General features: G+C 43.9%; 1 protein-coding gene across 1 annotated transcript in view; it reads right to left on the reverse strand.

Annotated features, from left to right (window-relative positions):
- The window catches only part of LOC143300935 (1,4-alpha-glucan-branching enzyme-like), a 39873-nt gene that overhangs the window by 9498 nt on the left and 18367 nt on the right, over window positions 1-12008 (reverse strand). Inside the window, exons 10-12 of the mRNA XM_076614876.1 lie at window positions 11089-11187; window positions 5755-6037; window positions 5186-5370 (exon numbers count right to left, since the gene is read on the reverse strand). Coding sequence (XP_076470991.1) covers window positions 5186-5370; window positions 5755-6037; window positions 11089-11187 — 567 coding nt within the window. The remainder of the gene's footprint in view (window positions 1-5185; window positions 5371-5754; window positions 6038-11088; window positions 11188-12008) is intronic.

Genomic DNA, 12008 nt, shown 5'->3' on the forward strand with positions numbered 1-12008 from the left:
CTTTCGCACATATCTTCAATAAAAGATCATTTAGAAGAAAACAAACTGGTGAAGTAAAACTAGACTGCAGACAGAGTGAATGTGTATTTCATAATAATAACAATAAACAAAAAAACAAAAAAAGAGACGAAAGACAAATTCAAGTCCAGGTCAGTTTCATATGTAATGATAAAAAGCAATGCTTTATGTAATCATCACCAGCTAATCAAATCCCTACCATGTTTCACTAACAAGCATCGTTCTTCCCCTTCCAACCAATCTCCACCGCTACAACACTGACTTCAACAAAGTCCAGAATAATGAACACTTTTCTGTCTCATCAGTGCCGCTGCTCTGCAGTTTCTGTGGACCAGCCCTACGACAGCTGAGTGCACTGTCAAAGCCATACCTCATACACAAAATGCACACATCATCAAAAACATGCCAAGTCCCCTTGAAAGCACTGGTGCACAACATAGAAGCCAGAGCCAACAAGCTATAAGCACCGAGCGAGAATACAACTAATTGAGAATCTAAAAATCAACAATGCCACTGCACTATGGAAATGTATGCACTTGATCCGTTTCAGTTTCAGTTTGTTTCTCAATGAGGTGTCACTGTGTTTGGACAAATCCATAAACGCTACACCATATCTGTTTGGCAGATGCCTGACCAGCAGCACAACCCAACGCACTCAGGCCTTGAGCGCTTGCATATATATTTGTATACCCTCAGAATTTTGCCAGAGGGACAACTCTGTTGTCATGGTTTCTTTTTCAGTGTGACAAGTATTTGCTGCACAAAGAACCTCGGTTTATCATCTCATCTGATTGACTATACGCTCAGTTTGATTTCCTTGTCAAACAAGGGAGAAACAGCTGGAGCAGGAACGGAACCCAGGCCCTCATGGACACTGAATAGACAGATAAGCATCTTATTCCGTCCAAGAGAAGCAGCCAAGTGTTACAGATAGATCAGCATGTGGGGTACTTCTTCTTCTTCTTCTGCGTTCGTGGGCTGCAACTCCCACGTTCACTCGCATGTACACGAGTGGGCTTTTACGTGCATGACCGTTTTTACCCCGCCATGTAGGCAGCCATACTCCGCTTTTGGGGGCAGCATGCGGGGCACAATTTGTAAAGAAAAAAAAAACAAAAAAAAAACATGCAAAAACACACACACACACAAAAACCCAGACAAAATCAAGACATAAACGTAAGCATACACAAAATCCATGCTGAAACGCCACAGTCAGGGATCAAACTCATCAACATCAACAGTATTACTATGTCACTAGATCCGTCCTCTACACACTCTCTATGGACAGTCTCGTCTCCATTGCCAAAAGATGATGCTGCCACCTGTGCAATGATCAGTGTTTACTTACATTAAGTGGTTTGGTCGTCATCATTAACAACCAAAAAAAACCCAAAAGCCTGCCAACAATGAGTGTTTACTTATACATTTAGTGGTTTGGTCATCACCATAAACAGAAAGTATTTTCTGATTTGAAAAAAAAAGAAAAGAAAGGAAGACTGCCACCAATGACTGGAGAGTTTACTAATATTAAGTGGTTTCGTCATCGTCATTAACAAAAAAACAACAACAACAAACGAACACACACACACACACACAAAAAGAAGAAAAAAAAAGAGCCTGCCACCAATGATAGGAGTGTTTATTTATACTAAGTGATGTGGTCATCATCATAGAAATAAATTATCTTTTGAGTTAAAAAAAAAACAACAACAACAAAAAACAACCATAAAAGAACTTGCCACAAATGATTCGAGAGTTTACTTACATAAAGTGGTTTGGTCACCTTCATTAAGAACAACACAAAAGCTTTCCACCTATGATTCAAGAGTTTACCTGTATCTTGTGGTTTAGTCATTGTCAATAAAAAAAATTTAAAAACTGTTTAAAAGCCTGCCAGCAATGATCGGAGAGTTTACTTATACCAAGTGGTTTGGTCACCATCACTGAGAAAAAAAAAAAAAAAGCTTGCCAATAAACAGAGACTCCATAAAACAACAGCTCATCTTTCATAATATTTCCTCTTTACATTCCTTAATTAGGAGGCTATGGATTTCCACATGCTTATTATCCAATTTCAGAACCTTTTGAAACTCTCTGAGTATTCTTGTTTTGTTGCTGAGGGTGATTTTTCTTCTTCTCGGTTTTCTATTATCATTGTATCCACAGACCCACAACTGTTCTGGTGTCTGACATTCCATGCATGTTGATGATCAAAATATGGTTGGTATAACTTTCACAATCCACATCAGAGTTCAGTGGGCTATGGATACAGCAAGCATTGCCTCCAGGAAGAAGGAATAATGTATGCAGGTTGATGCCTGGTGTGTATTCCCAATATGCAGATCACTGGTACATATTTCACAAACGTAGAAGTAATACTTTTTCTTCTTCTCAAGTTTGACACATGCCCTATATAATACGGCATGTCAAATGTATGATTTAAACCTGTTGAAATCCTGGTGTGAATTAGAATCGTATCAAAAGTCACTCCGAACCTGGAAGTATGAGCTTCATGGCAATGAAAAAGGATGGAAAACTTTCCATGAATCAGGATGAGAACAGTGCACGAACAACTCACATTCACACAAACTCAGTGGGGGTGGGTGGGGGTTGTGGGTGGGGGACAGGACAGACTGAAGAGGGTGGAGATGGCCAGAGCAGACAAGTGAGCAGATCATGCAACATATGAAACAAGTTCCAGTGATGATTTTAGGGCCCACACATCAACTCTGGCTGAAGGTACAAACATGGCTGCAGCAGCGATAGCGATCAACCAAGCAGTGTGCACCTTACAAACTGCTGTGCCTTACGTACCGTTCAAATCAGGTTATCATTTTTCTTTTATATTAATATGGAGGATGCGCTGTATAATCCAAAGCACCATGTAGTCAGTTAAACATGGTAACATACAGCCAGCATCCCAACAACACAGTGATTGTCCAGAATCACCTTACTTCCTCTGAGCTCCATCACAGCTGTAAAGCATTGACTGACCAAAGATGAACTTAACTCTTGATCACACTTTCATTTTGGATCACACTAACACAAGGTAACTGTAACATACAGACCATGAAGAAAATAATTATTCCATTTCACAGGTTCTGACGAAGCCCTCTGGAGTGAAAACCTGGCAGCTAAATGGCAGGCAAGAGAAAAGATTGTTTCAGAGAACAAACGTTAGAAAAACAAATAATAATAAATTAGAAACAGCCAACAAGAAGGACCTGCTTGTCTGATCAGTGTCTCAACAGAGATGAAATGAAAAGTCAACAGTTGAGCAACCAACTCAAAAGACATCAGCAAACAAATCTGTAGAACAAACATACCTTTAGAGAAGGCAGTAAACACAAGATAAACCAGCTTCATTCGTGTGGTGAAAAGCTATCATGTCTGTCTCTACACAAAAGTACAAAGCTGCCTTGAGATGCAATGATATGAAATATTAAAAAGAATTATAAACAAGAACTGAAACTTCAATAAGAAAAATAACACAAAATAAGAATTTAACACAAAAAAACACCCCAGAACAAAACCAGCAATGCCAAACTTTCTGTAGACTACTCATCTTTTTCTTGTTCGAGAAACGTGTTCACCTTGCACCACCTCTCCACAAACACCTGCCAAAATTCAGACATGTCACCATGCAACACACACATACACACACAGCCTGCCACAATTCAAATCTGTCATCATGCAACACACACACACACACACACACACACACAACCTGCCACAATTCAGACCTGTCACCATGCAACACACACACCTGCACTGGCACCAATCCCCACCCAACCCTTATCGTCATGATCATCTTCTGTGTTCACAGGCTGCAACTCCCACGTTCATGTACAAACGAGTGGGATTTTATGTGCATGACTGTTTTCACCCCACCATGTAGGGGGTGTTCTTCTTTCCATAACCTTCCCAATGCTAACATAGGCTACTCAATCTTTAACATGCGCATTTGATCTTCTGCAAGCATATATACACACACACACATAAAGGGGGTTCAGGCACTGGCAGGTCTGCACATCTGTTGACCTGGAAGACTGGAAAAATCTCCCACCCTTGACGTAACAAGTGCCATGAGTGGGATTTGAACACAGGACCCTCTGATTGAGAGTCCAGCGCTTTAACTGCTCAGTTGCTGCACCTGTCCCTTACGACTGAGATTGCGCCATAATTTTAGCTCGATCGGGCAAACGAGCTAAGTAAGTTTGTGAACTGATACAAGTCTTCATCAGATACAAAACATGAGTGTCAAAGAATCAATAGACAGACATAAATACGAAAAAAACTCAGCCGTATGAAAAGCACAGGATCAGGAGTCAAGATGGCTGCCGCAAAAAGAAGGCGCTACTTTGGGAGGTTACGAGCCATTTCATTTTCTCCGCATAGGCGGGTTGTAGTTTGCAAAGGACAGGAATCAGACCCCTGCCGGGTCTGCACTAGTGGGTCACGGTTAAGTATGTGTAATTAAATATAAGATTTTCAGGAACATCATGACAGCGTGTACTTGACATGAAGTGCCCTCAGATCTATCACACAAAACAAGGCAAGGACCACTTGCATTCATGCATGGGCCTGTTCAGTCACTCTGACAGAATCCCGCATCGCACGCTCCAGACAGACACCCTATGAAATCACTGCCAGTCTCATACGACCTCCTCCAAAGCCAAACCATCGTCCTCAGTCGTGAACCATCACCAAACTAAACCTCCATTCTCAACAAAGCCTTTACAAGAGTTGACAAAAACAAAACAAACAAAACACACCCAAGCACCAAAAGAGCAAAGCACATACACACACAATGCCAGAAATTGCCAGAAATCTAACCATGCAAAACCTCAACACTATCACCACAAAAATAGTTAATGAAAAAAAAATAATTTAAAAGGTTATAAAAAAAAAAGGAAAAAAAAAAAGAACCAGCAAGGTTAAAAGAAAAAAAAAAGAAAAGAAGAATTAACAAGGAAAACAAGAAAAAATTGACAAGGTTCATATTAAAAGGAAAAAAAAATAAAGGTCCACACCACCTCTCCACCCTGGTAGTAGTTATCACCCTCTCGTCGGTCCACCTCTCAACACACACACACAGACACACACACACAGACACTGGCCAGCTCGACAGTGCTGACACCCCCCACACCCACCAACACCCCCTCACCTCTCTGTCAGACAGCCACCTGTACTGCGCCTCCAGGTGCAGCATTCCCCGGTCAAAGTTGTTGAGGAACTTGTAGCGCAGGTTCTGGTCGTCCACCAGGTTCCACTGCCGCCGCGCGTAGTGATAACTCTCCGCGTTGCCCTTACGTGGAAAGTCCAGCCACTCCGGGTGACCAAACTCGTTACCTGCACACCACCGCCAAGGACACGTGTGTGTGTGTGTGTGTGTGTGTGTGTGTGTGCTGCGTGCTTTGTGACTCAAAACCTGAGTGAACTACACAGGAACAAAAAAACAACAACGAATGATGAGTACCCAAAAAAGGCAGCTGTCAGTTAATTCTACCCAGGTACAGCCAGCCTTGACAAGAGCAAATGACTCTTGTGTTTGCAAAGCGCTTGGAGTTTGGTCTTTGACCGAGAATAGGTGCTATATGAGTTTCAACAGCACTTCCCACCCAGGCCAAAGCTGATGAGGTCGATAAAAAAAAAAACCCAACAAGAACCAAATAAGTAAATAAACTAAAACAGAATACAAACTTTCACAACAACAACAAAACAATCAGAACTGACCAATGAAATTCAACCAGCCCTCCCCGCCCAGGCTGATGGTGATGAGGCGGATCATCTTGTGCAGGGCCATGCCGCGGTCAATGACGAGGGAGCGGGGCGACAGCACTGACATGTTGGTGTACATCTCCCTGTCCATCAGCCAGAAGGCGATGGTCTTGTCGCCCACCAGCGCCTGGTCGTGGCTCTCCGCATAGCCGATGCAGGGCTCTGACCAGCGACGGTTGCACAGCGTGTGCACAATGTGGCCCATGTCCCAGTCCTCATCCTTCATCTCCTTCAGCAGCTGTGGGAGCAATCAGGTTAAAGGGTAAAGGTTAAAGTTTAAGGTCTGCCCACAATGTGACCCATGTCCCAGTCCTTCATCTCCTCCAGCAGCTGTGGGAGCAATCAGTTTAAAGGTTAAAGGGTAAAGGTCTGCACACAATGTGGCCCATGTCCCAGTCCTCGTCCTTTATCTCCTTCAGCAGCTGTGGGAGCAAACAGGTTAAAGGGTAATGGTCAAAGGTCTGTACACTGTGTGGCCCGTGTCCCAGTCCTTCACCTCCTTCAGCAGCTGTGGATGCTATCAGGTTAAAGAGTAAAGGTTAAAGGGTAAAGGTCTGCACACAAAGTGGCCCATATCCCAGTCCTTCATCTCCTTCAGCACCTGTGGGAGCGATCAGGTTAAAGAGTAAAGGTTAAAGGGTAAAGGTCTGCACACAAAGTGGCCCACATCCCAGTCCTTCATCTCCTTCAGCAGCTGTGGATGCAATCAGGTTAAAGAGTAAAGGTTAAAGTTTAAGGTCTGCACACAATGTGGCCCATGTCCCAGTCCTTCATCTCCTTCAGCAGCTGTGGGAGCAATCAGGTTAAAGGTTAAAGGGTAAAGGTCTGCACGCAATGTGGCCTATGTGCCAGTCCTTCATCTCCTTCAGCAGCTGTGAGAGCGATCAGGTTAAAGGTTAAAGGATAAAGGTCTGCACGCAATGTGGCCCATGTGCCAGTCCTTCATCTCCTCCAGCAGCTGTGGGAGCAATCAGTTTAAAGGTTAAAGGATAAAGGTCTGCACGCAATGTGGCCCATGTGCCAGTCCTTCATCTCCTCCAGCAGCTGTGGGAGCAATCAGTTTAAAGGTTAAAGGGTAAAGGTCTGCACACAATGTGGTCCATGTCCCAGTCCTTCATCTCCTTCAGCAGCTGTGGGAGCAGTCAGTTTAAAGGTTAAAGGGTAAAGGTCTGCGCACAATGTGGTCCATGTCCCAGTCCTTCATCTCCTCCAGCAGCTGTGGGAGCAATCAGTTTAAAGGTTAAAGGGTAAAGGTCTGCACACAATGTGGCCCATGTCCCAGTCCTCGTCCTTTATCTCCTTCAGCAGCTGTGGGAGCAAACAGGTTAAAGGGTAATGGTCAAAGGTCTGTACACTGTGTGGCCCGTGTCCCAGTCCTTCACCTCCTTCAGCAGCTGTGGATGCTATCAGGTTAAAGAGTAAAGGTTAAAGGGTAAAGGTCTGCACACAAAGTGGCCCATATCCCAGTCCTTCATCTCCTTCAGCACCTGTGGGAGCGATCAGGTTAAAGAGTAAAGGTTAAAGGGTAAAGGTCTGCACACAAAGTGGCCCACATCCCAGTCCTTCATCTCCTTCAGCAGCTGTGGATGCAATCAGGTTAAAGAGTAAAGGTTAAAGTTTAAGGTCTGCACACAATGTGGCCCATGTCCCAGTCCTTCATCTCCTTCAGCAGCTGTGGGAGCAATCAGGTTAAAGGTTAAAGGGTAAAGGTCTGCACGCAATGTGGCCTATGTGCCAGTCCTTCATCTCCTTCAGCAGCTGTGAGAGCGATCAGGTTAAAGGTTAAAGGATAAAGGTCTGCACGCAATGTGGCCCATGTCCCAGTCCTTCATCTCCTTCAGCAGCTGTGGGAGCAATCAGTTTAAAGGTTAAAGGGTAAAGGTCTGCACGCAATGTGGCCCATGTCCCAGTCCTTCATCTCCTCCAGCAGCTGTGGGAGCAATCAGGTTAAAGGTTAAAGGGTAAAGGTCTGCACACAATGTGGCCCATGTCCCAGTCCTTCATCTCCTTCAGCAGCTGTGGGAGCAGTCAGTTTAAAGGTTAAAGGGTAAAGGTCTGCACACAATGTGGCCCATGTCCCAGTCCTCGTCCTTTATCTCCTTCAGCAGCTGTGGGAGCAAACAGGTTAAAGGGTAATGGTTAAAGGTCTGTACACTGTGTGGCCCGTGTCCCAGTCCTTCACCTCCTTCAGCAGCTGTGAATGCTATCAGGTTAAAGGGTAAAGGTTAAAGGGTAAAGGTCTGCACACAAAGTGGCCCATATCCCAGTCCTTCATCTCCTTCAGCAGCTGTGGATGCTATCAGGTTAAAGAGTAAAGGTTAAAGGGTAAAGGTCTGCACACAAAGTGGCCCATGTCCCAGTCCTTCATCTCCTTCAGCAGCTGTGGGAGCGATCAGGTTAAAGGTTAAAGGGTAAAGGTCTGCACACAATGTGGCCCATGTCCCAGTCCTTCATCTCCTTCAGCAGCTGTGGGAGCAGTCAGTTTAAAGGTTAAAGGGTAAAGGTCTGCACACAATGTGGCCCATGTCCCAGTCCTTCATCTCCTTCAGCAGCTGTGGGAGCGATCAGGTTAAAGGTTAAAGGGTAAAGGTCTGCACACAATGTGGCCCATGTCCCAGTCCTTCATCTCCTTCAGCAGCTGTGGGAGCAGTCAGTTTAAAGGTTAAAGGGTAAAGGTCTGCACACAATGTGGCCCACATCCCAGTCCTTCATCTCCTTCAGCAGCTGTGGATGCAATCAGGTTAAAGAGTAAAGGTTAAAGTTTAAGGTCTGCACACAATGTGGCCCATGTCCCAGTCCTTCATCTCCTTCAGCAGCTGTGGGAGCAATCAGGTTAAAGGTTAAAGGGTAAAGGTCTGCACGCAATGTGGCCTATGTGCCAGTCCTTCATCTCCTTCAGCAGCTGTGGGAGCAATCAGTTTAAAGGTTAAAGGATAAAGGTCTGCACGCAATGTGGCCCATGTGCCAGTCCTTCATCTCCTCCAGCAGCTGTGGGAGCAATCAGTTTAAAGGTTAAAGGGTAAAGGTCTGCACACAATGTGGTCCATGTCCCAGTCCTTCATCTCCTTCAGCAGCTGTGGGAGCAGTCAGTTTAAAGGTTAAAGGGTAAAGGTCTGCGCACAATGTGGTCCATGTCCCAGTCCTTCATCTCCTTCAGCAACTGTGGGAGCAGTCAGGTTAAAGGTTAAAGGGTAAAGGTCTGCGCACAATGTGGTCCATGTCCCAGTCCTTCATCTCCTTCAGCAGCTGTGGGAGCAGTCAGGTTAAAGGTTAAAGGGTAAAGGTCTGCACACAATGTGGTCCATGTCCCAGTCCTTCATCAGATGTAGGAGCAATCAGGACAGGTTAAAGGTTAAAGGTCTGTGAAGGATGAGGCCCATGTGCAAGTCCTAGTACTGCATATCCCCCAGCAACTGCTGTGAAGCAATCAGGACAGATTAAAGGTTGAAGGTTAAAGGTCTCTGCATCATGTGGCCCATGTCCCAGTCCTTATTTTGCATGTCCATCAGTAATTGTGGAAGCAATCAGGACAGGTTAAAGGTTAAAGGTCTGTGAAGGATGAGGCCCATGTGCAAGTCCTAGTACTGCATATTCCCCAGCAACTGCTGTGAAGCAATCAGGACAGATTAAAGGTTGAAGGTTAAAGGTCTCTGCATCATGTGGCCCATGTCCCAGTCCTTATTTTGCATGTCCATCAGTAATTGTGGAAGCAATCAGGGATAGGTTGAAGGTTAAAGGTCCATGTATGATGTGGCCCATGTCCCAGTCAAGCATATTCTTCAGCAACTGTGAGAGCAACTGAGACAGGTTAAAGGTTAAAGGTCTGTGCACAATGTGGCCCATGTCGCTGACCTCGTCTGTATCTCCTTCAGCAACTGTGGGCCTGAACCACTAGTTAAAAAAAAAAAAAAATCCTCGAGGTCTGAATAGAGCGCAGTCATCACCAAAGTTAATGTAATTTATGAATAAAAGGATACCCAGATTCAAACACTCAACTGTTGGCCGCCGTTCTTTCTCTGTCTCTGGACCTTGCGATTGGAATGAACTTCCTCTTTCGCTTCAAGTCTCCACTCTCAGCTCTTTGAAGTCTGGCCTTAAAACCTACCTCTTCCAAAAATAACCCCCCTTGCCTGCCCTTCCTGTCTTCAGTTTCTACAGTTTTAGAGTTATGCATGCATGTGAATGACTGGTGCGAAAGCGCTTTGGTTTGTCTCTGCACAAGATTCAGTGCTATATAAATACCATTATCATCATCATTATTATTATTATTATTATTAAAGTTTAGCACACAAATGGTTCTTCGCTGATGTCTTGGAAAATGGGAATAATTATGAGCATGAGACGAACATCAAACACCCCTGACCCTACCTTATTCAGTCTGTTGATTGGTACTTTCCACGATAGCAAAATCTGAACCGACAGTTTCTACACCCATCTTCATCTCTATCACTGCTATTTTCATTTTCTTGGAATGGAAAATCATCAGAATTCCTGTCAGCAGAATCATCAAGACTGAGCAGACAAAGAACCTCCTCATTTGACAAAACTTGCTTTCTTACATCAGGATTTTACCAAATTTCATGTAAAAAACAACAACAACAACAACCTGAGTTATGAAATAGAGGCAATACCAGCAAAGCAAGTAACTCAACTGCCACCTAAAGTGTGTCCACAAAAGACAAACATGAGTTTTATAGCTTACACTGCTAATACAAGTTGACCAGTATCTCGGCTGTGCGCAACGTTGACGGAATACGACTGCACAACTGATTTGTCACGGATGTGTTAAAGCTAAAGGTCCCATAGCCTTTTACGGCCATCAGGGCAGTGAATTCCTAAGTATCCATTGTGTCAAGGGTCTAGCACAGGAAGGTGGGGCCCATTCCTCTGCTTCCCAAATGAAGACCCACATGTATTGAAAACATGGGCACCACTTACTTTTTTCTGGTGGTCATACAGACCAAGTTTGCCTTGCAGTTTTAGGGTCCAGGGGCTGCTTCACCAAAATGTGTATCTTAACAGTGAAATGAACTAAAAATAAAGAGGAAAAATCATTTAGAAATAGAAAAAAGCCAGTTCAGAAATCTGCATAACACAGAAATACACCCTCTCCTCCCCCAAAACTCAAGTGATAACTAACTCAACTCCTGCTGACTCTGCCGCACAATTGTCCCCAACTGAAGAGGGTTATAACACACAGAATCACTTCATGTGTAGAGATATGCATAAAACATTTCAATTCACTTGTTTTTGGGGCCATTAATTCTTGCCAAGTCAGAGTGTGCTCACCTTGATCCACATGTCAGGCACCCCCATAGCTAGGCGATAGTCGAACCCACAACCCCCTTCTTCCACGGGGCGGCCCAACGTGGGCATGCCAGACACATCCTGTCAACAGCACCATCAACAACATCAACATTTCAGGCCCTGTTCTTCCCACTGGTACAGACCAGTGTCATAGACAAACACGGAAATCCGTTTTCAATTTTATGTTCATGCAGTCATGAAAACATTCTTCTGGTAAAGACTGATGTCATAAATAAATGTGGAATTCTGTTTTCAATTTTATGTTCATGCAGTCATGAAAACATTCTTCTGGTAAAGACTGATGTCATAAATAAATGTGGAATTCTGTTTTCAATTTTATGTTCATGCAGTCATGAAAACATTCTTCTGGTAAAGACTGATGTCATAAATAAATGTGGAATTCTGTTTTCAATTTATGTTCATTCAGTCATCTATGAAAACATCCTGCTGGTAAAGACTAGTGTCCTAAATAAATGTGGAATTCTGTTTTCAATTACATTCATAGTCATCTATGAAAATATCCTAACAGTAAAGACTGATGTCATAAACAAATATGGAATTGCCTTTTCAATTGTGTTCATGCAGTCATCTAATAAAACATTTCTGTATCTTGTCAGATGGACCTGGTGGTCACATGACGTCTGATTCTTTGGCAGCCAGCCAGCAGTTTAAACAGAAAAGGGTGGGGTCTATTGAGGAGGCTATCCTGGCATGTGCCATCTTTGCTTCAAACAACTAACATACATAACTGCTGAATTTTCTAAGAAGTCGGAAAATCTTTTGTTCTTACATTCTCTTTTGTTCAGCTGACTTTTCCATCTGGGTGGAACAATGCGATGAATGGTGAATTTCTGTCAGTCAGACAACCATATCCCATTTCTACCGACATAAGTGACTGAGCA

The sequence above is a fragment of the Babylonia areolata genome, chromosome 27 (genome assembly GCF_041734735.1).
Source record: "Babylonia areolata isolate BAREFJ2019XMU chromosome 27, ASM4173473v1, whole genome shotgun sequence".
In the NCBI taxonomy this organism is placed as follows: Eukaryota; Metazoa; Mollusca; class Gastropoda; order Neogastropoda; family Buccinidae; genus Babylonia; species Babylonia areolata.